This window comes from Lingula anatina, chromosome 2, assembly GCF_051362555.1.
Source record: "Lingula anatina isolate TDL-2025a chromosome 2, LinAna3.0, whole genome shotgun sequence".
Taxonomy (NCBI): Eukaryota; Metazoa; Brachiopoda; class Lingulata; order Lingulida; family Lingulidae; genus Lingula; species Lingula anatina.
In genome coordinates this window covers 228,523-254,792 of record NC_141768.1, presented here as the reverse complement: position 1 = coordinate 254,792, position 26,270 = coordinate 228,523, and the positions used below count along the sequence as shown (strand labels likewise).

Genomic DNA, 26,270 nt, shown 5'->3' with positions numbered 1-26,270 from the left:
AACGCATTTAAGTCATTTACGAAAAATTTATTTTTCACCGTATTCTTGTCTAATACGTGGAAGGGTAGGAAGGTGTTTTGCATTGTGTTAGTTGGGCATACAAAATAAAGCACATAGTTGTCATTTTCTTTCTTTCTAGAACACTGGCAAGTGGTAAAATGTCATGTTTGTGAATATGAAATAGAGAGCATACACATGACAATGTTGTTAAATCTATGTTTAATGCGATATTTTTCATCAACAATTTTACGTTTTCCCTTAGAGTTGGTATTATCTTGATGAAGCCCTCTACAGTTGTGTAATTGCTTAACGCGCATGCTCGGAATTCTCCACAACAAACTCGAAAAGCGGGACAGGTGCTTCAGGTAAATTGTCCGTTAATTGCCACTTAAGTTAATTGAATTCTCCTTAGTTACCGCTTGCTAATGATAAGATAATTGATTAGAGATCCTACTACCCAAGATAACCGTTGAACGATGGTTCTCCGATTTAATACAGAATTTTGATTACACCCACCCCATCTCGATATTAAAAAATTTGAATCAATGACGAACTTGGATTATTTCTCTCTGTTTCTGGACGAATACAGTTGTTAAGGTAATAAAGAATTGACAAGAATCAAGTTTTTACTCTTATTACGTTGGCAAATAATGTGACTGAATAATTCATCTAGACCTCCAGTGCCAGGGTCTTGCTCTTGTCTTGAGACGGTCGCAAGAACATTGAAAATTAGATAGAAATAATTTTGAGCCCGTGACTTATTTATTGCCCATGCATACTATTTACTCTAATCTTAACACATGATTTGAATGTACTGAATAACAGTAATTAGAACTACATTTTCCCTCACCTGTCATGCTAAGACCTACCCTCTTCAGTTTTACTGGCGATATATATGAAAATATTAGTTTTAAGCTACACGTACCTACCTCATGCACTAGTTTTATTGGTGACAAGCGAAAACATCATTTTTAAGCAAAGCATGATATCAGTTGCATCATTAACATACAGTCCTCTCCCCCCCCCCCCCCCCCCCCCTCCATCCCTACCCAAATCTGTATTATCTATAGGTTTTGGTTAAAAATACTTTTATAATTATATTTTTATTGGTATTTTAGGTGGTCCCTGAAGGAGATATGGTGTGGTGGTGTGACCACATTATCAGAGGTTTTAATTCTCTATTTGCACCTAAATAGACATAAAATAGTAGAAGCACCACAGAAGATTCAGGATGACATCGCGGGCAAAGACAGCAGTTGACACCGCCTCCGTGTCTGAGAAGAGTGATAACCCAGATGATCAGGAAGATGACGAGGATGAAGAAGAGGAGGAGGAAGAAGAGCAAGAAGATGAAGAGACAGAGGAAGAAGAATTAGACACAGAGTGAGTATAACATCAGTCAGTGTTCTGTGTATCTCATGCCTGCCTGGCTGGGATCTCAAGGGTTATTTTTGTTGCTATCATGGAAAGTCTTCCTGTAAATTGGTTGTGAAGTTCCTTCTCTATTCTGCACATCTTTACATGGTTTTCCTGTTGTGTTTGTGAGAATCTTGATTTCAATTTAATGTCTGATTTTGATATTTCCATCTTCATTGTATCTTAAGCAAATGTTTTCCCTTTGTCTTGATTGGCTTTGATATTTTAAAGTATGATTATACTTATTTTGTGTCAGTTTCACCTTTGCTTCCATTTACTGTTTAATTTCACTGCTGAAATACATGTTATATGATTCCAATGTGTTCTTGCTATGAATGGCTATGTGTTATCTCTTGTCTTTTCTCTAAAACTTATCAGTTTCTACTTTCTATTTTTATCTGATTTTTACCTCACACCTTTCCTCTTCAATTCATAAACGCTGTTTTAGGTCAGAAAAACCAGTTAAAAAGAAGGCTTGGAGGCCTAAGAGGTAAAAGCATGAAGTGTTGAGTTTTAACTTAAATTGGTGTTGGTATATTATTTCAACTGTGTGAAAAGCTAACAAAAAAAACCTAGTAGCATCTAATGATATCACAGTAAGCTTTTATGTTTAATAGTGCTTAAGTAAGTTCAATATTTCTAGTTGAAATATGCTAATCAAATTCATGGGCTTTGTATTTTTGAACTTGGATTTTTTTAATATCATTTGATACAGGAACATAAAATTATACCTCCAAGAGTGCCAGAATGTATAACCTTATTTCCCTGTATCAATAACTATTGGTTACCTAGCTACCATTCAGAGAAACAAATTCTAATGTGAGCCATTTAAAGTTAAGCAATTGCCTAGTTTAGAGGTTTGGAAAGTTAACAATGGGTGCCACCACAAGGTAGAAACAGTTCAATGAGCACAAGAAGTAGAAATAGATGTGTGTGTGTGTGTGTGTGTGTGTGTGTGTGTGTGTGTGTGTGTGTGAGAGAGAGAGAGAGAGAGAGAGAGAGAGAGAGAGAGAGAGATTAGAATAACTGAAGTATATATTACAGATGCAGAATGTGAATTATGAATTATTTTGCAGACTTTTTTTCATTGGAAACCTCATTTCTCTTGATGTTCATAAAAAAGAGGAAAGTGCCATATTCTAATTGATTTTGCAGAGAATTTCTTCTGAGAAACATTGTAGAATCAGTTGTAATTAAAAAATAATTGTCTGTTGGATCATGTAGTGGTAGTTCCTGAGCTGTATTCACCGTCATTGAAGAAGTCTTTGCCTCTTCTAGGCTTTTGGTTATTGGCTATTGCTACAGTGGATTTCTTCTGCACAATTTATGAAATAAAAAATAGACAAAATACAAAATATTTGGCAATTGTTTTAATTTTTCAAACCTAGTTACATTGCAGATTCCAAGAAATTAAGACATAGCTCTGTGTGTGTGTGTGTGTGTGTGTGTGTGTGTGTGTGTGTGTGTGTGTGTGTGTGTGTGTGTGTGTGTGTGTGTGTGTGTGTGTGTGTGTGTGTGTGTGTGTGTGTGTGTGTGTGTGTGTGTGGAGTATTGTTTTTTAAATGATATTTATAAATACTGTAATAAAATTCTGATTTCAGTCAAGAACATACAAATGTTGTATGGACAGGCAGTGGGAAAAGGACCCCTGTTCTAATATTTAAGCCCCAAGCTCTAGAAAAGAAGGAACCTCAGTATAAAGTAATAGGAGGTGGGTGATAAATTATTTGTTTGATTGTCTGCACCTTTAAATGAATAACAACTGTTTGGATGAGATTCATATTTTTAATCTTTAAGACCAAACTCGTTTAAAATAAAGTCTGAGACACAAATAAATGGGTGAAAGTTTTCAGGATCATGCCTGATTTTAGGATTTTTAGACTCCATTTTGATCTTTTTTTCCATATTGTATAAATGAGCAAATTGCAAGCTGTGTTTTCAGAGTTTTCATTTTTACAACTTTCACCCATGGAAATACAACATGTAAATGAATTTTTCCAAGTTTAAATTTGGATCTTTGGGATAAATATGTATTCAGAGTAGATATCGCAAATTTATATGGACATAGTTTTTATTTCCATTCTGTTTTTAAAACCAATAGAATATAATTTTAAACAAACATTAATATAGAAGACCTCAGTTCTCTTATGCAGATATGCATAAAATATTTAATGAGCTTCTAGTTTTAGAATGTTTAAGGCTAAGAGATTTAACAATAACTTTATTTGTGACTTGTATATAAGAACCTCTGTTACTGTAATTCTATACTAGGCCATTGCATTGGAATTCCATACTAAGTAAATATTGTCTCAGAGTGGAGGCTATTGACATTGAATGGAATATGTGTAAGCCTCAGTGGTAGGCTATTGACTGCTATTGATCTTGATCAATGTTAAGAAGAACAGCTGGTTAGAAGGAAGATAAATTACATTAATACAGTTTATCCATGTCCTGGGAGACATCATGTGGTCCTGAACCCATTCTCTATACTAAACCCTAGAGCTTTGTACCTTAATGTCTATAATACATTTCCTTTACAGGATTCAAATGGTAGTTATCATTTCAATATTTTGCAAAATGAATTTTATACTTCCTGAAAATAAGCCAATGTACTTGCTATAGTTAGATGTTAAATAAAATTCAAAGTTTTTAACAAATATTTTAGAATCTTAAGTAGAAATATTTCTCTTTTCATTATAAGTTCCCAAAATATGAACTTTTATAAATACAGATGAATTAAGTTCAGCGTGACTCTTTGAATCTGGAATACCTTTTCTATTTTTCTGAATTCTTAAGGTTGATATGAAATGGCACCTTAGTAGTGATAAATACCATTGGCAAGGTCTATAACAGTTTTCTACTTCTTAATGATTTTTACTTTATTGAATTGCCAACCCAAAAATGTCCTATGGATGTACATTTTTATCTTTGGGCCAAGCTTTCTTCATTCCATTTTCATTTCAAGTAGAATGCAATTTTATTACTTAAAGAGGATGTCACCTTGTAATAAACACAAACAAAAACTTTCATAAAAGAAAGTGGCAGTGTTTAAGACTATGACAAACCAATTCTTCATCTTGTTCATGTCTATGATTATAAATTGTTTGTTTTCATTGTCATTGCCTCCACTTCTCGATATATTTCATTATAATTTTATGATATAAATCATTTCAGAAAAGTACCATTTGGCCTACAAGTTAATTAGGACAGAGTGTAAATTACTGAGATCAATTCTCTCTGCGCACGGCTTTCATGAGGTAAGTTATAGAACTCAGTCCAAGTAAAATAACACAGAGGTATATTGTTATGAAAAATGTACATGACAATATCCAGACATGAAAAACTATTTACTGTTTACTGTTAGTGAATTTTTTCCATATACAAAGTTGCAAAGATATAAAAATGGAGAAATTCAGCATGAATACTACAAACTTGGAGAGGGCAGTTTTCAGTCATTCATTTATTGATTTTTATTTGTTGGGGAAACCTGAAAAGTAATTATCCTAGGCTCACACAAAAGCTTTGTCAAATGATAAGATTTAGTGTGGCTGAAGAAGCTGAAATTGTTCAGAAAAAATTGGCAAATTTATCAGTGTTTTATTTTTAAATTTCAGTTAAGTAAATGTTTTTCCAACTTCTTGGCTGAAACAAAACTTATTTTTGGGTCAGCCCATTAATGAAAAAAAAAATGAATAAATAGATAAAATATGAACATAAAGTTGTTGCAGAGAAATTTACCCCCCTGCAATATAATGACTAAATAATGAAAATTCATAATCTGCAATTTTACCTTCTCATATTGCAGAATAATGGCAGTAAATTTGAAAATCAATTTCCCTGAAAATCTCAGGTGGCAGCCATATTTTCTGTCACTCCCTGAATTATTCATTGTTTGTTACTTTTACAGAATCATTTGTCCTATTTCAGGCACACCCCAACAGCAACGATTTCAATCTGATGTGGACAGGCTCTCATCTGAAGCCTTACACTCTCAGGACCCTGACTGAGTTCCAGAAAGTTAATCATTTCCCCAGGTATGACTGCCATTTTCTTGTACACAATTATAATTGCCCTTTAAAACTAATATGAGCTTATTCTTATTGGCTCATTTTATAATAATCATGTATTTGTTTTATTTTAGCTGCTAGAAGAAAACATTTTTAACATTTCAAATGTTGCCTTTCATTCTGTCTTTCATAATTTTCATACTTTGATGAAATGCTTCTTCCTGTTACTTAAGGTCCTATGAAATAACTAGAAAGGATCGACTTTTCAAAAATATCCAGCGTATGCAGCACACCAAGGGACCGAAACATTTTGACTTTGTCCCTCCTAGCTTTATTACACCAGGGGAGTTTCAGGACTTCTGTAGTAAGTATTTTGACTTTATGTCACTTAGCTTTATTACACCAGGGGAGTTTCAGGACTTCTGTAGTAAGTATTTTGACTTTATGTCACTTAGCTTTATTACACCAGGGGAGTTTCAGGACTGTGCAGTAGGCAGGCTGTTTAATTTTTACGTATACATGCAGTTTATATGTGAAGATAATTGAAAAAATATAATGAAAAAGTCTGAGCCAAGATTGAAATGATAATGCAAGCCATTGCTTTTCTTGAAAAATGTCAAAATATATGAACTAATATGTCTGTGATGACATGTCTTTGCAGATGTTGAATGTTTTTAAGTCATCCAAATTTAAATGGAATTATCTCCCTCTTTCCAGCTTACTATTTAAAAGACAAGGGACCATGGATTGTGAAACCAGTTGCCTCATCTCGAGGCAGAGGCATTTTTCTCATCAATCATGTAAGTGTATTGTTTGAGAACTTGTATTGAGTGTAATGTGCTTTGTTGACAACATGATGTAAGCTTAAACTATTACATGACAGTGTTGTTGTATGTTAATAGTAGAGATGGAGAATTAAGGCTAATATGAAATTGATTTCATCTGTATTTTAGCCGGAACAGGTCCCGCTTGATGAAACTGTGATTGTGTGCAAGTATATCCCAAACCCTTTGCTGATAGATGGTAAGTTTTCTGCCCAAGGCCCATAAAAAGTTGGCGCTTAGATTTGTTTCATAAGCCAGAAGCAGACTCTGTGCTTCCACAGTGCTTACTGAGGTTTTAAATTGTAACACTTGCTGTACTATGCTAGACAGCTGTTGATAGCCGGTTTTCAATATTCATAGAAAATATAGAAACTAGTTATTGATATGTATTTTATTGATGATGGTACTGGTTAAAATGTAAAGTCAACAGTGATGCAGTTTTTAAGAACTTAAATCTTTTTTCATCACTGCAATAAATTCTTCAATATGTTCTCTTCTGTAGCCCCTATAGTCAAGTAGGTGCAGTTTGTTCTTGAAGAAAGTTAACAAGAGGAGGAGTAGCCTATTTTCTTACTTTTTATCATTCCTGACTTTTAAAAAGTTATATGCTGTGGTATAAAAAAATGACATGATTTATTGTTGAATTTTATCTTTTAGGGTTTAAGTTTGATGTCAGGTTATATGTGGGGGTGACATCCTACGACCCTCTGTTGATTTACCTGTTTGAAGAAGGTCTTACAAGGTATGTGTATACCTTGCAGTTTTTACTCATTTGATTACACCAAAATTGTTTTATTATATTTTCTGATGTTCATTATAAATACATATAAAAGATGATTCCAGAATTTTGAAATGTGTGTTGGGTTCAAATCAGAAAGTAAGTTTTTATTGGTGACTAATAACCATTTCTCTTTAAGACAATAAAATGTTTGGATGAATTACATGTTTGTAATGTTTATTTACTGCTTAAGGTTTGAAAACTCTGATAATTGTACATATTTGTACTGGTATTGGCCATAAAGTGACTGTCACAGATATTTTAGTATTGATGGTAACAATGTCAGAGTCTGAAAAATGATCTTCATTGTAAAAAATTTTGCTTACCTGATGTATTTTTTTCTAATCCACTGTCAGCACGCTTTCCCCTTTATTTATGATTCTGTCAAAGAATAAAACTTCTCATGTTCCTGATAATGATTGAACTGATAACTGTCATTGTAGGTTTGCCACTGTGAGATATGACAAAAATGCCAAAAGTCTCAGGAATCATTATATGCATCTTACAAACTACAGTGTCAACAAGAAGAGCAAAGACTATGTAGGGTAGGTATATCATACTTGTAATGTACGTCAAAGGGGAAGTGACCAAACATACCACCACACTGCACTTGTCAGTCTACCCATATCTTCCAATCCTGTGAAAGCTTTCTTGATTTTACACTAAGTCATGAGACTTTAGGCTCTACTGGATGACTTTCTTTTTGTGTGTGTGTGTGTGTGTGTGTGTGTGTGTGTGTGTGTGTGTGTGTGTGTGTGTGTGTTTTTCCTGGTATCTGCTGACACTAGCTATGAATGAATCTTAATACTATGTGTTATGTTTAACTAGCTGACCAGGCATATTAACCAAATTAAGAAGTGTTTATATCGTTGAGTTGATTCTTTTTTTTTCCAGGAATGATGACCCTGATGTTGAAGATTATGGAAATAAGTGGTCCATGGGTGCTATGTTGAGGTATCTGAGCTCAGAGGGGTACGACACCACAGGTAATACAAGAAAAAACAGTTTTTATTTAAGAAATTTGTGCTTTGTATAAACCAGATGTCATGTTAAAACATTTCCTTACTTATAAGACTTGGTATGGTTCATTTTCCATGATGTTCATATGGCTTCTACTTCAGTGAACACTATTGGGTGTATGGTAGTATTAGCCAAGCATGAGTGAAATATCTAATGTGGGTCAACTTCTTCATGTTTCAATTTCAAAGTGTGTCCGATGTTTTATAGACAAAGCTCAGGGTAAATGTATTGGCCTTAATTCTACTGAGATTAGAACAATAATTGAAGGCTTTTGTTTTCCAGCTCTGATGATGAGAATAGAAGATGTTGTGATCAAAACCATCCTCTCGGCTGAGATGCCCATTGCTACTGCTTGTAAAATGTTTGTGCCATTCAAGGGAAATTGTTTTGGTGAGTGAAAACTGGTGGTATTTAAAGTTTTGTAAAAGGTCTCCTGAGAAGTTAAGAAATAGTACTTAAGTTCTTGTTGTGAAAGAGTGGAGTAAGAAAGGCACATTTTGATATATTTATAAATGTCATTTTGTAATATTTTCAGAATTATATGGGTTTGATATTCTGATAGATTCTAACCTCCGCCCCTGGATCTTAGAGGTTAACCTTTCCCCCTCCCTGGCGTGGTAAGTGTGTGGAGAGGCTCTGGTGTATGGAACGTGATTCCATGATTTTATTTATTTCTGCCTTCCCTGGTTATTTCTTGCAGATTGTGAAATACTTCTAACTATTGAAATTAGAATTTTTTAACCCTTTGGCATTGGATTTATGAAACTGATTTGCAAATCAAAAGAAAACTTCTGTTTTGATATTTTAGTGATTCTCCACTGGACTTGAAAATCAAGGGTCACATGCTGTCGGATCTTTTCAGTCTAACAGGTAAGCTTTACAAGATTTCCCATGTTGCAATTAGGGGCCAGTCTTACTGTCTAAATTTGCTTCTGAATGTCATTACATTGAGGTTAACTTGACTTTAATGTGAATTTAAAACAGATTTAGTAAACAAATACTGTAAAAATTGTGTTAGATAATGTCCACATGCCCAGGTTAGCCAAACTCGTATGACACAGTAGATATCTGGTATTTGTTATATTCAGGCTTTGTGTGTCATGATCCTATGGTGAGGAAGCCAGCACAGAGTAACAGAAATCAAGACATTCAGAATAAAAACCCTGCTAGAGCTCAGGTAAGGCTCTTGTCCTGTAATTTTCTATAGAAGAGAAATTATTCTAGAATTCCCTTAGTATTACAACTGTAGATAGATTCAGAAAAAAAGTGTCGTATAGAAATTAGACAATTACATTGTTGGAAAGCATCCCCCCAGGACATAAGAATGTGACATGTTCCCACCTTGTCATTTGGCTGTCAGAAGAGGTTTATTACTCTCAAAGTGGATCTCAAGGTAAACCCTGTGTTATCCTGCACTCAGTTATTCTAAATGTCTGTATAGTTTTGTTTTCAACACTCCACAGTCATAACATGAACTGCAATGCACTGCATGGGGAAGCATATATAATCCAGCTTGAGACAAATTCTATTCAAAGTTGCAACTTATTTTCTTTTGTGTAGCATGATCAACGTTTTCTAAAATTTATTTCCAAAAGTAATGGTAACAATTTTTTTCATCAGCCTTTAATTTGTAAAAATAAATTAATCCAAGTTTTCCATGTGTCTGCTCAGAGCACTATGTTAAGAAGACGTCGAGGGGGAGACACATCAGACAGTGACAGCAAAGATTCTGTGGTATATCTTGTGTGGGATACAATACCATGTGTGATGGAGTGAGCACACGTGTGTTTGGGGTTATTTTGTTTTCAGATTAACAATGGCTGATGATATTTTATGGCAGTTTGATCTAGATGTTTTAGCTCGTTATAATGCACACTGCATGCCTTTCGATTTACGTTGAAAAATAGGTTGCCCAGTCTTAACACAACTTACAACTTGATCACACCTAGAGGAATAAAATTGGCGTAAAATGTTTTAGAGCACATAATGATAAAAAGAAAATAATATGGTACTATTTGACATGAAATGGATAATGCCAATTAACGTTCTGAGCTCTTGATATAAACTAGGTAAAACATTTTAAAATTGAAAAAATGTTCAAAATGTATTCTTATTGTTTGTTAAATAGAAAATGTGAGTACAACAGAAGTATTCACCAGCCTTTTGTATTCATATTATAAAAAAATAACTAAAAAATAATGAATTTTGAATGATGTGTGTTCTCCTGTTACTTTCAGTCAGCGCGACCTCCCACGAGGTCAACTGTGGTAAGGTCAAGGTCACCACCTCAATAACTCCTCACTGTTTTCAAATGTTCAGTCCCAACCTACTAAATGGAATTATTTTGTTACATCTTGTGTCATGGTACACAGATATCATTATTTTATTATTCTTAAATTCCTTTGTTAAAAACTCACTGCTTTTATTTTCTTGTCCAATAACAAGTTTCATCACAACTAACCACCAGAACGTATCCCTTTACCCTGTTTGTTTGCCTTTTGTTTTTGCAACTTAACCTTTGGCTTTGATTTTATCCCCAGAAAAATCTCCATGAATCCCAGGTTTAGAGATATGACACTTTTTAATATGTTTTGAACAAATATTAGGAAGAAATGTGGTTTAATTCACATATATTGTGATTTACATTTCACAATCCCACCAAAAGTATAACATGGGTCTGAAAGACTCCGTTGCCATTTCTTACAAAGCATCGTAAACATTTTAACACAATCTTTTCATCTTTTTCATTCACCTTTGAAAAATTTTGCTGATAAACTAAAAAAAAACAAACTTTTTCACAATTTATCTCACTGCCCATTTCTTGTACTGTGTTAGCATCATCGTCATCATCATCATCATCATTTAAAGGGGTATTTAAATTGTGGTTGTTCTAGGATAGAGAAAGTGACAAATATATAGTATTTCAATGTGTAGTGTTGTACTTTCAAACTGTCCCAGTTCTCTCCCTCTGTAATAAAACCTTCTCCACCCTAACATAACTGATGGTGTGTGCTGTGTTTTATAGCGACAGAGATCTGGTTCCTCAACATCGCAGGTTTGTAAACAACTGCACCATTTTAACTTCACTGCACCTACCCTGAATGTAGATAGAAAGTGGAGAGGTATCAGTTCACTTGTTTCCTAATCTGAGCTTTTTGATACGTGTATAAGAGCCCCCCTTCAGTTTGCCAAATTGAAAGTAAAGCTGCAAGCTGTATTGCAAGTTTGTAGGCCCAGAATTTTCATCTTGTCATATTATATAAAACTCTGTATATAAAGCTCAGGTTAAGAACAGTAGTGTATGATACTCACAAAGTTTTGTAGATGTTATCCTCACATTAACTCTGTTATATCTGGTATTGGTTTATATTTATGACTACACAAAGAATTGGCCATTATTGCACTTTCTGAACTTTTGGACTTATAATGTTTTTGCTCCTTTGGATATTCTTCTTTATTGAACAGTTTGTCAAAAAATGCTATTAAAAAAAATATTTTATTGATTGTGTTTATCTAAGTTTGCCAATTTCTCAAAAGGTACTTGTTATTTAAATGTAGAAGTCTGTTTGCTAAATTTGAGTTTTTTTGCCATTAGATAGCTGTTCGAATTTCAATTCATTTATTGTACTTTGATGAATTTTGAATGTTCCTCTTACTAAGTCCATTTTAATCAGCTGTAATAACTTTCACATTGCACTAAAATGTTGTATTTTGATAAGTGAGGGATAGTATCATTGTGCTATTTTTACCTGCTGTTGCATGGTTTAATATTTCTGAATTGATATAAATTCATCGGGTCAAAGTATCTTTCTTATAACTGTGACTAAGTAATGTCAGAAGAAATTAAAAAATCTAACTGCATGTAGGAAGTAGAGCAGTAAAAATTTACAAAATATGACAAATGTTTTCTGCAAATCTTTTATACACAGGTTCAGAAAGTTTCACCAAATGCAGCCATTTTGATTTAATATCTTGAAAAGAATTTCCTTCAACAACACAGCATTAATTATGAATAACAAGCTGGATCCTGTAATAATGGTGTTTTTAAGGACAAATCCTGAAGCAGCGTGTGCTGTGTGAGATAAAGAAGAGAGTATTGGATGTAAATTGTCTTACTTCCAGCGTACGCGTCCCCAGTCAGCAGGCTCTGCTGGCGGCAAGGAGTCAAAGGGAGGCTCTGGGTTGTCAGCTGAGGATGGGCGAACACTGCGCAGAGTGAAAGAAGAATACAGCAGGCGCGGAGGTTGGGTCAGAATATTCCCGACTGCGGACTCATGGGATCTTTACAGGTAAACTTATAGAGACAAACTCATGGGATCTTTACAGGTAAACTTATAGAGACACCTGCTGTGTTGAATATGAAGCTGGCTGTTGATAAGATTCAGGTCTCTTGGTATCTTCCTTTCTTAATGTCAGATGTGGTTGTCATAATATTGACATTTATATCACCAGTTACATAGTATCACCTAATTCAACTATCTGGAATGGTAAACATTCCTCTCTGTGTATTAGTAGGTGTTGTTTTATTATTTCAGTCAGTTCATGGAGTTTAGTACCACTTCCAATCTGATGCTACACCAAAGGCTCTACCCCTATAGGTAAGCAGTATTATTACTTTTTAAATTTTAATGATTTTCCCCTTTTTTCCTTTTCTTTTAATCTTAAGTCCAGTGTGAGTTTACAAATGTGCTTTGGAAAAAACCCCTAACTAGTGATATATTGTTGTGCACTGTTCCAGGCACCAGGTACAGGGGAAGTCAGGCTACTCTACACAGACATCAAAACTCAAGTAAGTGGTTGGACACTCATGTTAACACACACACACACACACACACACACACACACACACACACACACACACACGAGTCTTTAGAACAAGCAGTTGTGTTCCTTTACATTAATATGTTATGTATTGTTTTAGTCCACAGTACTCTACACCATTTGGTGTATAAATAAGAAACTGCTTTAAAAATTGAAAAGAAAGGCAACGGGGAAATTGGATTCAGAAGCATAGAAATTGTATGAATTCAGAACCATTTTGTACTTCAGGTCAGTCCATATTCACAGTGCTCCAAGACCTATTCTTGGATCCGAGGTGAGTGAAGATTGTGTGACTAGGAATTCTCTTCAGAAATTCTCTCTCTTTAGATTATTTAGTACATCACACTTGGCAACAGCGCAGTACATGAATCTAGACTACACAATGCAGTAGTTCACAACATATTAGAATGTAGTGCTCAGTATGGTTAACTTACTGTAATAATAGAACTGAATAGATTTGGCTGATGTTCTCAGGGACATTCTAGGCCATGGAGGGATTGCCTTTGGAAAAAAGGTTCTAAGATGTTTGAGAAAACGGATCAAAACAGGATAAACAAGTGCTCATCTTTTGTTTAAATACACAATTGAAATGGAATAACCCATTTTGTGGCCTAAAGAAATGCGCCTGAGACTGTAGAATTCACATGTTAACTGTGTAAGAGAATCTGGCCGAGGGGGGTAATACAGCAGAGGGGGGGTAATACAGCAGAGGGGGGTACTACAGCAGAGGGGGGTACTACAGCAGAGGGGGGGAATACAGCAGAGGGGGGGTAATACAGCAGAGGGGGGTAATACAGCAGAGGGGGTAATACAGCAGAGGGGGGTAATACAGCAGAGGGGGGGACTACAGCAGAGGGGGGGAATACAGCAGAGGGGGGGAATACAGCAGAGGCAGTGGGGTATTTTTCTAGCTGTCTTCATATTTAGATGGAAACAACTTTAGAGAGAATTACATAAAGCTCTTGAGGATAACAACTCATCTTTTGGTTTAAATTCTATATTTGAGCCTCAGAAAAAAACTCGCCTGCCTTCTAACAATGCATGATGTTATATATCTGTATTTTTTGTCAATAATCCATTTGTATTTTAGGTCATCATGAGCAAGATTAAAAATATGAAGGTATACATCTGTTTAAATTTTCAACATATTATTCATTAAGAATACCCTGATGAAAATATGAGCAAGTTCTTTTTCATGTCACTTTATAGCTTTGAAAGCTTTTGGATTGCTGCATATTTTTGCATCACTGTGTACGTTGGGTATTCTTTATTGTGTTGTAAAATTTTCAAAACAGAATGAAGAGGTGTGATCCATGTTGCTTGCTTTTTATACATGTATATGCATGTATCCACATTGGAATGTATACATGTGAATACATTGATATGTGAAATGTTGATAATTCATGTGGCACTGGTTATGTTCAGGTCATAGCACAGATTTCCCAGTTTTGACAAACTGACTTGAAATATGAACTGAATTAAGCTTTATGATATCAACTGAGCAAAAAAAAAAAAAATGAAGATAAGACTATAAAAGTTATTTTGCACTAATAGAAATCATGAGAAAAGAAGAAAGTTTGATCATATTTTTCTACCTAAAGATATGAAATAGAAAAGACTTTCAGTCAGAATAAAATTAGTGTTTCATAATTAAAGAAACTAGTATATCTGGATCAGTTGAACAAAATGTCTAGTTGTGTTGATGCCCAAGTCTCATATAAAAACAATTTTACATTGGCATTGATTCTAGTAAAACCCTGTTTCCCATACCTGGCTTAAAGCATTATTTAGAGAAGGTACAAGTTTCCCCTTTACTGTAGCTAGCTTTCCCACCTTTGTATGACCAAGAACCACCATTGTATGACCAAGAAGACATGGATAAAATAATATTGGCTAACCTACTAGGTAGAGATGACTATGGGATCCTGGTTATCCAGCTTACTATAATAATGTTGGCTAACCTACTAGGTAGAGATGACTAGCTTATTATAATAAGCTTGCTTACATAATGATATAGACTCACTATTATTATTATTATTTTAAGAATAATAGATATATGAACTTAAGAAATATTAACCTAAAGCATTCAATAATCAAAGGAAAGATGGAAAGTATCTCTAAGATCGCATTCACAACGAGTTGAGCCAGGCTTTACAAATCCTGGGGACTAAATATGGCGGACGAACATGAAAGAAAAACCGCCTAATCTTTTAATACTCTCTACGCCTCTCACACGCCTCCCCATGTGTCGTCCCAATGGAGCCGAGATTTAATAACTTTCCCCACGCAGGGACGACGTGTGGGGAGGCGTGTGAGAGGCGGAGAGACTATTAAAAGAGTAGGCGGTTTTTCTTTCATGTACGTCCGCCATATTTAGTCCCCAGGATTTGTAAAGCCTGGCTCAACTCGTTGTGAATGCAATCTAACAAGATTAATTTTAAAGCTTGTCTATGAAAGACTTATTTACTTTATTACTGTATAGTGCTTTTCTAAAGCTTAGCTTACAAATTTACACATTTTAAATAGTTTTTAGAAGTTTCTCCAGATGTGTATAGATTAGATTCTTAAATTCTTTAGTGAATAAGGGAAGATCATTTGTTATGCAAAATGCAGATTTTTGTTAATGTGTAAAGGATAAATGTTTGTTATGCGTTGCATGTTCATATCATTGAAGTTGGGCATTCATAAGATAAAAACACAGTTCACAGACTTTTGCATGTTTTGCATGATATTTCACAATGTTCCTGAATACTAACAAATTATTGATATTTCTCTGTACAATACTGACAAATCTGCATTGTGGTGAAATATTCATATACCCCCAGCTTTAATTTTTCTACGGATCATGAAACAAATCAGTACTATATCAGATTTTATTTTCATTTATTTGTACATCAGTCTCAGTCATTTGTATATAAAATTTCAACTCATCCACAGTACATTTATATCAACACAGACCAGCAATCTGGTCTACCATTCTAATATTTCAAAATGGACAACATCATGTGGAACAAGTACGTCATTTGGGGATGTGTACTCCGCCATCTTTTGCTGTAAACTAACACCAGGTGTCTCTGTATGTCTTTAGTTTGAGGAGCTCCTGTCGCATGCTGTGAAACGTGCCCAGCAATATGAAAGGAAGTTGTCGACAGGGACAAAGAAGAAAAGACGTGTAGCAAAGAGAAGACCGTCATCTGGGTGTCCTCAAACTAAGAAGGGTAAGATTGGGTGACACTTGTATCTGTTGTACTGGAAATAGTCCCTCCATCTTTATCTTGATAGCAGGAATTATACCACTTAATTCAGACTAAGAAGGGTAAGATTGGGGGACACTTGTATCTGTTGTACTGGAAATAGTCCCTCCATCTTTATCTTGATAGCAGGAATTATACCACTTAATTCCCAGGCACCTCAACCTGTGCTGGTCACTTGTCAGTCAACAAAACAAGTTCTTTGATTAAGGATTAGATAACAGATTAATCCATGAATTGATAACAGCTTGAATCTATTTTCCTTACATTTTATTCAAAGTAACCTGTATGAAAATTGGGTTTTAATCATTCATCTCTTCTTTTTTTTTAGGGTTGAAAGTTATATACTCCATTTTGTTGTTGCTATTGTTGTGATTATTTGGATTTGTGACTTCAGGTCCATTCAAAGGCACTCTAGTCCAGGGAGTTCCAGAGGGGGATGAGACCCCGACATCCCAATCCGCTAAGTCTGAGATGTCATCACGTCCTGGAAGCAGTGTACAGACCAATAAACCTGGAGCTAAGCAGAACACGGCACAGCAGCAGGTATAATCATGAAAGCAGCTTAATTCATGTGGTCTTTGTAGTTAATGTAGTGGACATTTAATTTTATGAATTATAAGTTGCTTTGAGTTTTTTAAAACTTTTTAGCAAAAAAAAAAGATAATGAAAATAGGTTGGTTTGATTTTTTTCTGAAATATGATATAGACTGCTGCACCATGTTAGTTCCAACAGATCAGAAGTAAAATAAAACATTAGTATTAAGGCTGATTGCATATATTTCTTATCTTATTGCCTTGATGAAATTTCTCTCTCAGCAGCAAGGAAAAGGTGATGAACCTAAAGTACCACCACAGCAGAAGCCACAAGTCACTTACAACTACAACCAGCCATCTACTGTCAAGAAACCCCCTCAGACTCAGCCAGACCCCTCTGCACCCCCACCCCCCATGGTCAGACAGGAACCCCAGGGACAAGAAGCACCCCCACCCCCTGTCTCCTCCTACCAGTACAAGGCCCCGCCCACCCCTGCCCCAGCCAGTTATAACCAGCTGAACAGACCCAGGACTACGGAGCCAGTGACCACCAGGAATAAAGTCATCACCAATTTTGAGACAGCGTCTGTTATTCAGCCAGCCCCGCCGCCACCAAAGTTTGACGTGGTTGGTGTGTTGGAGAAGGGAGGAAGTTTAAGGTAGGAATACAGGGGTTTGTTGTAGTGGTTGGTGTGTTGGAGAAGGGAGGAAGTTTAAGGTATGAATGCAGGGGTTTGGTGTTCATAGATACTGCATTGATTTCTAGAAGAACAGAGTTGAGACTTAAAACTAAGTAGAATATAAGTGGTGTGTTTTATTAGTTTTTGTAATAATGGTTAGGAATTTTTTTAGAAAGATAAATTTTGAGAGTGAATATAATCCCCCTTTATTATTTAAAGCCAGTATTGTAACAAGATAATTAAAAAAAGATACAAGTACTTTATTGCAACCAAATGCATCACCACACTTGATGTAAATGTGGCCAAATATGTGTGAGAATACATATTTACTTAAATTCTAATTCGACTGTATTTCAGTAAAGTCCAGGCGAGGTCAGCATTTGCCACGTATTTGTCCCGTGTCCAGGAGCGTCTGATGTCAGAGACAGGCAGCAGTGACAAGGGAGACAGGGAGGCAGCCAATGAGCAGATGGTGAGAACACATCCCTGATGAGATGGGAACTTTCCTTCTTTTAAAGGAATTCCTCTTTTTTGTTTGGAAAAAGAAATTTTAAGTTTTTGTTTGATAATACATGAAATGATAAAAAAATTCAGTAGAGGTAATAGGTTTGGTAATATTTTCTCCATCATTTGTATTGCCTGTACTTATTGAGGCTTTACTAAAATCATAATTAACTGACTGGGTAATATTTGATTGGAAACCACATCTATTCATAACTCAAGTTACTTTATCCAGGTAATTTGTTCTTATACCACCCTTGTTTAAATTGACTGTCAAAGTTTTAAGAAGTTCACTCCTGTAAGAACGTCTTTTGTATTCACTCTCCCAGGATTTGGTGCTCCGGTTCCTGAAGAGGGCGGCCGTCAACCTTCAGCAGCCATTTAAGGTGGTCGTCCCCAGCAGGAAGTTACCCATCAATGACAGGAGACGGATTCTATCCAAGCAGCTGGGGGACTTTGTCCATGTTTACTCTAGGGTTAGTCTTAGTCTCCATATTATCCCCACACTTTTGTGACTTAAGTACTTGTACAGTAAAAACATTGGTGTGTAGATGTGATAAAACATTGTGTATGTATATAGAACTCATGTTGTATGTATTCACACTTGTATCCAGGTATGCACTGTTATAAATTTCAGTTAACTCTTCAGTGGTCAGTAACTCGTGCATTGGTACTTGAATTTTCATAATAGTTAAGTGATTTGTATGATGAACAGTGAACGGTTATCTTTTTGTAAGCTCTCATTTTAATATTTATGCTTTGTCTTGATTGATATGAAAATTGGTTTGATACGGAGAGCCTCGATCTTGTAGGAGACGGACCAGCTGAGGCAGAGGACTAAAGTGGAAGAGAAACATCTGAAGAGAGACAAGATTGACATGAACATGGTGGATGAGGACAAGTTTGGGCAGTTTATGAATGTAGCTGGGTATGAAAAGTAGAAATTTATGGCAAGGAATTGATACCATGACAACAGTTTGTTTATTTCTCTAAGCTTGATTATTATGTTTATGCACATGAATGTATAATTATTTAGTAGCATTTTCACATTTACTTTTGTAATAAGTTTTACTTTACCTGTATCATTTTGCTTAACAGTTATTCTCTGTAGTTTTTGAGACCAGCAAAAGATCTTTAATTTAACATAACTATGTTAATCTGTTAACTTATGGAAGATACAGATGAATCTCTATGTGTCTGTTGCAACGCGTTGTTAGTGAACTAATTTGGAGTGATAATCTGTTTTTTACTTCAGTGAGAGTGAGCTGGAAGAAGTGCTGACCACTTACACCAAGATGAACAAGTCTGCCAGTATTTTCTTGGGCAGCAATTCCAAGTCCAGCTATGAAGGCCCACCGGTCACTGCTCAGGCCACTCAGTCTGATATCTCACTGACCAGGAGAAAGGAGGGGTCGGATATGGCAGGGAAGGAAAACAGGGGCATCAGGGTGCCCCAGGAGACACAGGGTAGTAATGGTAAGGGTAGAGACACAGGGTAGTAATGGTAAGGGTAGAGACACAGGGTAATACAGGGTGCCCCAGGAGACACAGGGTAGTATTGGTAAGGGTATAGACACAGGGTAGTAATGGTAAGGGTAGAGACACAGGGTAATACAGGGTGCCCCAGGAGACACAGGGTAGTAATGGTAAGGGTATAGACACAGGGTAATACAGGGTGCCCCAGGAGACACGGTAGTAATGGTAAGGGTATAGACACAGGGTAATACAGGGTGCCCCAGGAGACACAGGGTAGTAATGGTAAGGGTATAGACACAGGGTAATACAGGGTGCCCCAGGAGACACAGGGTAGTAATGGTAAGGGTATAGACACAGGGTAATACAGGGTGCCCCAGGAGACACAGGGTAGTAATGGTAAGAGGACCAGTTTGACAAGTGTGCTCAGTTACCATGGTTTAAATTATACAATTGCTGCATGTCTCAGCATCTGAGGGTAATTAAACAAAATTGAAAAATAATGGGATTTTAATGATAAACTTTTGACAAGTGTCACAATTACAGTTGATAAAGACCGATTTGTTTTCTTGCAAGAGAATGGTGTTAATTAGATTTAAAATTTGGAGTAGATTTTTATCTACTCATTGATTGATTGTTTTTGAGAGAGAGTATTCTCTTTCCTCCCAGAAACTGATACTGTGCAAATACAGAGGGAACAATCTGGCACCAGACAGAACCCCCTGTCCTCCTATGCTGGTGCTGTGCCTATCTACAGTGCTAAGCTGACTAACAACAACATAAAACAGAGACCAGCATCAGCTAGTACACAGAGAAGTGGTAGGTACATGTGGCAGGGGCGGATCCAGAGATATTTCTTGACAGTCCTAAAAATTATCTTTGTTGATTCATTCTCTGTAAGTGACAGTCTTCTGGCAGAAAATAATTAGTTACTCGTTCATGTAAACTTGAAAATCTGACCGTCTTCTGGAAGACCCAGAAGACCACCTGAACCCGCCCCTGTGTAGTCAAGTGTGAGACTAATAGTAAGACCATTTTCAAGAAAAAAAGTTGGCTGAGATGATTGGATTATGTAACATATTTTAGATGTCTTGGTTTTTAAGACTGAGAGAGATAAGGTTCATCAGCTACATTGGCTTGTATGAATGATATACCTTAGATATACTTGTTAATGTGTGGTCATTTCTTTTTACAGTAAGCACATTAAGGAATGGTGTACGAAGTATGTAGTGTCTTTAACTGTGTGTGATGTTGTATTTATTACTGTTATTGATTGAAAGGGTATTTGTTTTTACTTCCCTTCTACATTATTTATCTTTTTCTTTAGTATCGCATTACATTATTCTTTTCTATGTTCTTAATAAAAATACTATGAAGTAAAATAATCTAAGATAATCTCAGCTGTTCCATATTTAGACAGTTTTACTAGATTTAAGAATAGATGAAAGCATCCATAATTTAGATATTCACTTGCAGGGGTCAAAATCTTAGTAATTTTTCTGCTCATCCAAACTTTTCAATACAGCCTAACTGGAAAACCTAACTGAGTGATTCTCCACCAGTCTCCTGATTTTCTGTATCATTGTTCCTCTTGCATGCCTTCATTCAAGTTTTATTGTGAATTAAGTTAGTTTACATTGAGTAAACTTTGACCACTTGTGCACCACTTATCAATGACATAACTTGTTGTGTCTCATGGTCTATTTCAGGCATGTCTCGCACCAACTCTCGACCTGGGTCAGGACGTCCTATGTCAGCTGGCTCCAGCCGATCTCGGCCCTCATCAGCCACTGTGTATAGAGAAAGACCAGACGGAAGCTCAGGTATTATCTATATAGTATATCCTCTCATACTGAATTGTAAAGATATCTGTATTATTATGTTATGGTGGAAGATTGTTGTATTGAAAAATGTTTAAAATCTCCAGACAGCAGTTGCTGTTCTTTCTTCAGATTATTTTGATGTAACATAGTTACTTTCTGAAGAAGACTAATAGAAATTCTAAGTAATGTATTTCTGTTGTTTCAGCCCCCCATCACTATACAGACTCTTACAATGAGAACACAGTGAATGAAGCTCTGCACAGGTTAGCACAGCGACAACAAGCACGCACCTACGCCCCGGGCAGCACGTCCAACCTACTGGGACCCAACGGAGCCAAAGAGCCTGTGCAGCCGAGTAGAAACCACCTGAGAACTCAGTCCCTGGATAGACCTGCAGCCATGAGAAGTCAGAGTAACACCAGTCTGTTAACACAGTCCAGCTCTGGTCACAGCTCTAGGAGTTCTAACAGTGGTCCTGTGAAACCCATCACATTCCCTAACAGTTACAACAATGGGGATTCTGGTCAGAGGTCAAAGGTCAGCCATGCTGGAGATGGAGGTCAAAGATCACAGCCTGGTTCTGGTGGAGATATGGGTCAAAGGTCACAGGGTGGTCGTCCTGGCGATGTGGGTCAAAGGTCACTCACCAGCCTTGGTAGCAATGATAGGACAAGTACAGGGAAGCCCCCAGTCAGTAGAAGTAACTATAATGACTATGTAGCTTCCTATCACTCAGAGGGGAGAGCCAGAACTTCCCTGGACCTTACAGCAAACATGGCTGGACACCACTACCACACCAAGTCTGCACCTCCTAACAAGAGAACCCACCTGCAGTCAGCCAATGACACATTCAATAGTTTTGCCTACGAGGAAGATGGCTTTGTTTACAATGATGATGGTGACAGTGACAATGAGGCATGGTCTAATGCCTATAACCAAGTGACGGGGGTGTCACCATTGAGCTCAGGGTATGTCCCATCACGAGGTAGTACCCAGTATCAGCTGGCTCAACAACAGCAGCAGATGAAGCAACAGAAGATGATAGAGCAGAGCCGTACCATGCTGGAGCAGAGTAAAGCCAAACACCAGGCTATGATAGCACAGGCCCACGCTGCTCAGCATGCTAAGATGGCCAAGGAGCCAGAGAGTGCCATGCAGCAGTATGCACCTAAACCTCCCTCCCAACCCCCCAGTATGAGGAAACCCACCAGTAGTCACAGGCTGGCCAGGTAAGACTTCAGTCTACACAGGTTAAGGTAGCTGGTAGACTTGAGAGGGGGGGTCCTGGACAGAATACTTCTCTTCCCACTCAGTTAGTTCTTCTACAGATCTTTGGGGTTTAAAATTTGGGAGGAACTGTGTAAAAGGAACCTTTGCTGTTACTCTGAAATAAGACATACCAGTTTACTGTTCAAGTATGCTTCATTTAGAATATGTAATGTCAGTGGTTGCTTTAAGTATAAAATGCCACTTATATTTCACCATCTATCAGTTCACAAATGCAAAGCCTACATCAATTCACCATTTATTTGCCTATAAATTCTCCAACAAGTCTGTCGCAGCACCTGTCACTCTTTGCAATGTATAGTTCACTTTTTTTACCAAAATAAAAAAAAAAAGAGAAGACATTTACCAGAAAGTTACACAACCTCCTGTAGAGCACACTTAAGTTGAAATATCATGTTTCTGTTTATTACAGAGCTGTTTTACCAGAGGACAATGTCTCTGATTGTCATTTCTACAGCAGTATCAAATATGATAGTGCTACTGGCACCGTCAAACATAGTTTATCTGGCAGTAGTTTAGGTATTTCTTAGAGTTCTGGCACACACTCATGTTGCCAGTAGGGTGGTGTGTGCTTATTTGACACAGGGGAGCATTTTTGCAGTTGGATTTGAAGTAATAGCATGAGATTTCTGAGTATTTCATTTGCATGCATTTTCCACTTACACAGTTACATTGGGACATCAGTTTTAACCGAGAAAAGATAGACACAAGATGCCTCATCACTGGTAGGAAGGGCTGTAGATTTGATTGTGCACTTGATTGAAATGGTGCAATGTTGAAGAGTTTGTTTCTGAAAGTATGATTTACATCAGAGTTAACATTACATGAAATTGCCACACTCAATTTTACCATCTGCAGATGATGCATATAATACAGGTGCCTCAGCAATTAAATATTACAGCAATAAATACTGGTGCTGGCAGTGAGAGATCAAATCTGAATTTTGATTGGAAATCCAAGACAGATTTCTCAGCTGAAAATATTTTTAATTCTGTTGAATTGCAGGACATATAGTATAAACATTGGTGAATCACCTGCGTGCAAAATTATGTACCACATAGTATTCTGTTATAGGAGGAAGAGGAGATATAATATTTTGATAAAACGTCTGCCAGAACCAGTGCTTTCACTTTAGGACTTAGTCCTAGCCTCACTTGCTATTTCACTGCATAGCTGCACTTGCCTGTGTTTTCTTCTTTTCAAGTCTAACCCAAGTCACCAGTTGAAGATGTAGTCACAGTTAGCTGAGGTAGGTGCTGGTAGGTACACAGATATATTGACATAGAGCACACACGCAGAGTGTGTAAACTAAGAACTCTAGAAAATATACATTAGCTTAACCAGTTTAACTGTAAGCTTTACAGTGGTCTTTTTTATCGCCCAAGTTTTGTTTTGTAGAAAGAATTAATTCTGATTTATTAATATCACTTTGACTTAAATTTTTATATCAAGAACTTTTTTAATTTTCAAAATTTGTTGTAAGTATATCCAGTTTACGCTGTGCTGACATGGTTTACTTGGAGATGGTTGTCAATTTATTAGTTTTGGTTGGTTTGATTTTGTGCTGAAGAATATTTTCAAAAAGGGAATTTATCATGTTGTTGATACAGTTTAAATTATTTTGCAGGATTTTGCTATAAAATGTATAGTGCTTAATTGATGATGTCATAAGTTTTCATACACTGTAAATGTATCAAAATTTGGTGATGCAGATTTTAAAATTGGTTTTATTTTTAAGACAAAGCTTTCAGTTTGAAAGGTTTAATAGGTTCCTATGCGTGCAAGTTTGGTGAGTAATTCTATCTCGTGCTCTGTTTCCCTGTGTTCCAGGCCACTGAGCTGTCCAGTGGTGTACAAGATGAAGATGAGGACCCCATGGTGGACATCATCCTCCCCCTGAATACTAGAGGTCAAAGGTCAACAGCAGCTTCAGCTCTTACTGGACAGTCAAAAGCCTGGAGATTGGTGGAGGTCAGAGGTCAAATGGAAAGGAGCCTGAAGGTTGATGGAGATCAGAGGTCAACAGCAGCCTCAGTTCTGAGAAGGGAGAAGTTTTATTATCAAGGTGAAATAATAAACTAAGATGGACAGTGTCACCATATGGTTTTATGAGCTTCTTTTTTTTACGCACCACATCTACCATCACGACAATCAATATATTGCTTGTGACTCCATATCTTATTCACCAAATATGTTCCATCAGTCAAGTATGCACCAAGAAGTTATTTATCATTATGCATTGTTATATAAGTTGCTGGGAGGATATTTTATGTGCCTGTGATACAAAGATTAGAATGTAAAAGATGAATGGTTGTGAGTTGTTGTGAAAACTTTAAGGCGGGGAATTTTGTTTTTGTTGCTGTTAATGTTAATTATGTTTTAAAAAGTTTTATTCCAGTCCTATAAATTTTGATATAGAGTGCATATATATGAATTTATTTGGGTTACAATTACAGCTGCATTAAAATGCATAAACCTTTTCTCAAAAGAATTTTGAAGGTTTTCTGTATTTATGCACCTTTGGACAAGTTTTATTTTTATTTTTTACATATAGATGTTCATTTGAATCATGTTCAGATTTATCAGTCCTAAGGCTTTTTATTTTTATATAAATGCTTAAGAATTAAATAACTTACACTTTATGAAAGACATTAGTTATGATTACTTTTATATCAAATATATCCAGTGTATGGAAAAAGGACTGGCACTTTTTGAATGTGTTTAATCTGTCATTGAATTCATTTAGATGTGTTTGTTGTAATTCCATATATTTCATCAATTCCTTGTTGAATGCGTGAATTCACATAAACTGCATTCAACACCATTTATCAATGAAGAAAATGTTTTTAAGATAAGATAATCAGCTGACCATCAGTTACCAATTTGATTGCAATTTCATTGCTGTTAAGCTGTCCATTTTTAGAAATTAGCCCTAAAATGGTTAAAAAAAATAGCTGAATGTGGCTTAGAATTTGTATCCTGATAAGACAGTGTACTTGCCAGTAAAACATTAACATTGTGAAAAAGACTAATGTTTCTGCTGGCAGGGACACCATTGTGAGCCAAGTTTTATTTGGCCAAGAGCACCTGTAGCTGACAATGCATGGACTTTGTGGATTTAAAAAGGGATTTTACAAAAGATTGGAGATGAACTGATTTATGTACAAATATATATTAACTGTGGTTGAATTGAAGTATAAGACTGGACCTTGAAGGGCTGTTATAATGCCACATGAAGATTATATTTGCATGCAGTTTTTGTATTCACTGATGCAGGTACCACTAACAGGGTAAAGTAGTTTATTTCTTAGCAAATCAAGTGTTCCCTTAGCAACAGTAGAAGGGATGCACATATATTTTCCTGCAAATTGAACACTAGGATTTTCATTGGTCAGTGAAAAGTTCATCGAAACCAGTTTTGTTTCATATTGAAATTAAATTGTTAACCAGCCATTTAACAGCTTAGTTCTTCATGTTATTACTGTAATTTATAACTGCTTTATAGTCACTTTGCTGCAGAAGAGTATATTATGATTACTTATCAAAAATATTTAATCTGTCTTGAGGACAGAATCCCTGTCTTCTTTGAACAATGTGGTCACTGTTTCAAAGGTCAGATTATGAAAACGTGTCCGTACCTCACTAAATACCTGATTTAGCATCTCATTGTCTTGAATATCTAATTATTATTGTTATTTGACTATTTTCAGTTTTTCTTGTGAATCACACTACTTCCTTTTAGGAATATATATCTATTTCCATTAAAAACATCACGTTTATCATATCAATTTTGCAAAATAAATGTTTTTAAAAGAAAGCCAAAGTAAGACTTGGTGACCTGTTTGTTAAAGT

General features: G+C 36.1%; 1 protein-coding gene across 15 annotated transcripts; it reads left to right on the top strand.

Moving 5' to 3' along the window:
* Positions 1 to 178: 178 nt before the first annotated feature.
* Positions 179 to 26,235, top strand: LOC106181981 (tubulin polyglutamylase TTLL5). 15 transcript variants are annotated; one of them, XM_013566579.2, is made up of 36 exons: positions 179 to 365; positions 1,119 to 1,383; positions 1,865 to 1,906; positions 3,018 to 3,127; positions 4,591 to 4,673; positions 5,344 to 5,450; positions 5,657 to 5,787; positions 6,141 to 6,223; positions 6,377 to 6,446; positions 6,905 to 6,989; positions 7,469 to 7,570; positions 7,920 to 8,011; positions 8,328 to 8,435; positions 8,581 to 8,662; positions 8,854 to 8,915; positions 9,134 to 9,222; positions 9,406 to 9,438; positions 10,283 to 10,312; positions 11,071 to 11,100; positions 12,168 to 12,334; positions 12,581 to 12,643; positions 12,784 to 12,834; positions 13,095 to 13,140; positions 13,957 to 13,986; positions 15,955 to 16,084; positions 16,515 to 16,663; positions 16,937 to 17,313; positions 17,692 to 17,806; positions 18,165 to 18,311; positions 18,648 to 18,763; positions 19,091 to 19,311; positions 19,978 to 20,127; positions 21,018 to 21,131; positions 21,337 to 22,360; positions 23,623 to 23,667; positions 24,249 to 26,235. In XM_013566579.2, exons 2-35 carry the CDS (start codon positions 1,232 to 1,234, stop codon positions 23,642 to 23,644), a joined length of 4,413 nt encoding a protein of 1,470 aa, XP_013422033.2. In that variant the 5' UTR covers positions 179 to 365; positions 1,119 to 1,231; the 3' UTR covers positions 23,645 to 23,667; positions 24,249 to 26,235. The 15 variants fall into 15 exon arrangements, with proteins under 15 accessions (XP_013422033.2, XP_013422034.2, XP_086860875.1 ...); XM_013566580.2 differs by having other exon boundaries at positions 23,623 to 23,677; XM_087004749.1 differs by having other exon boundaries at positions 23,623 to 23,681.
* The last annotated feature ends 35 nt before the right edge of the window (positions 26,236 to 26,270 follow it).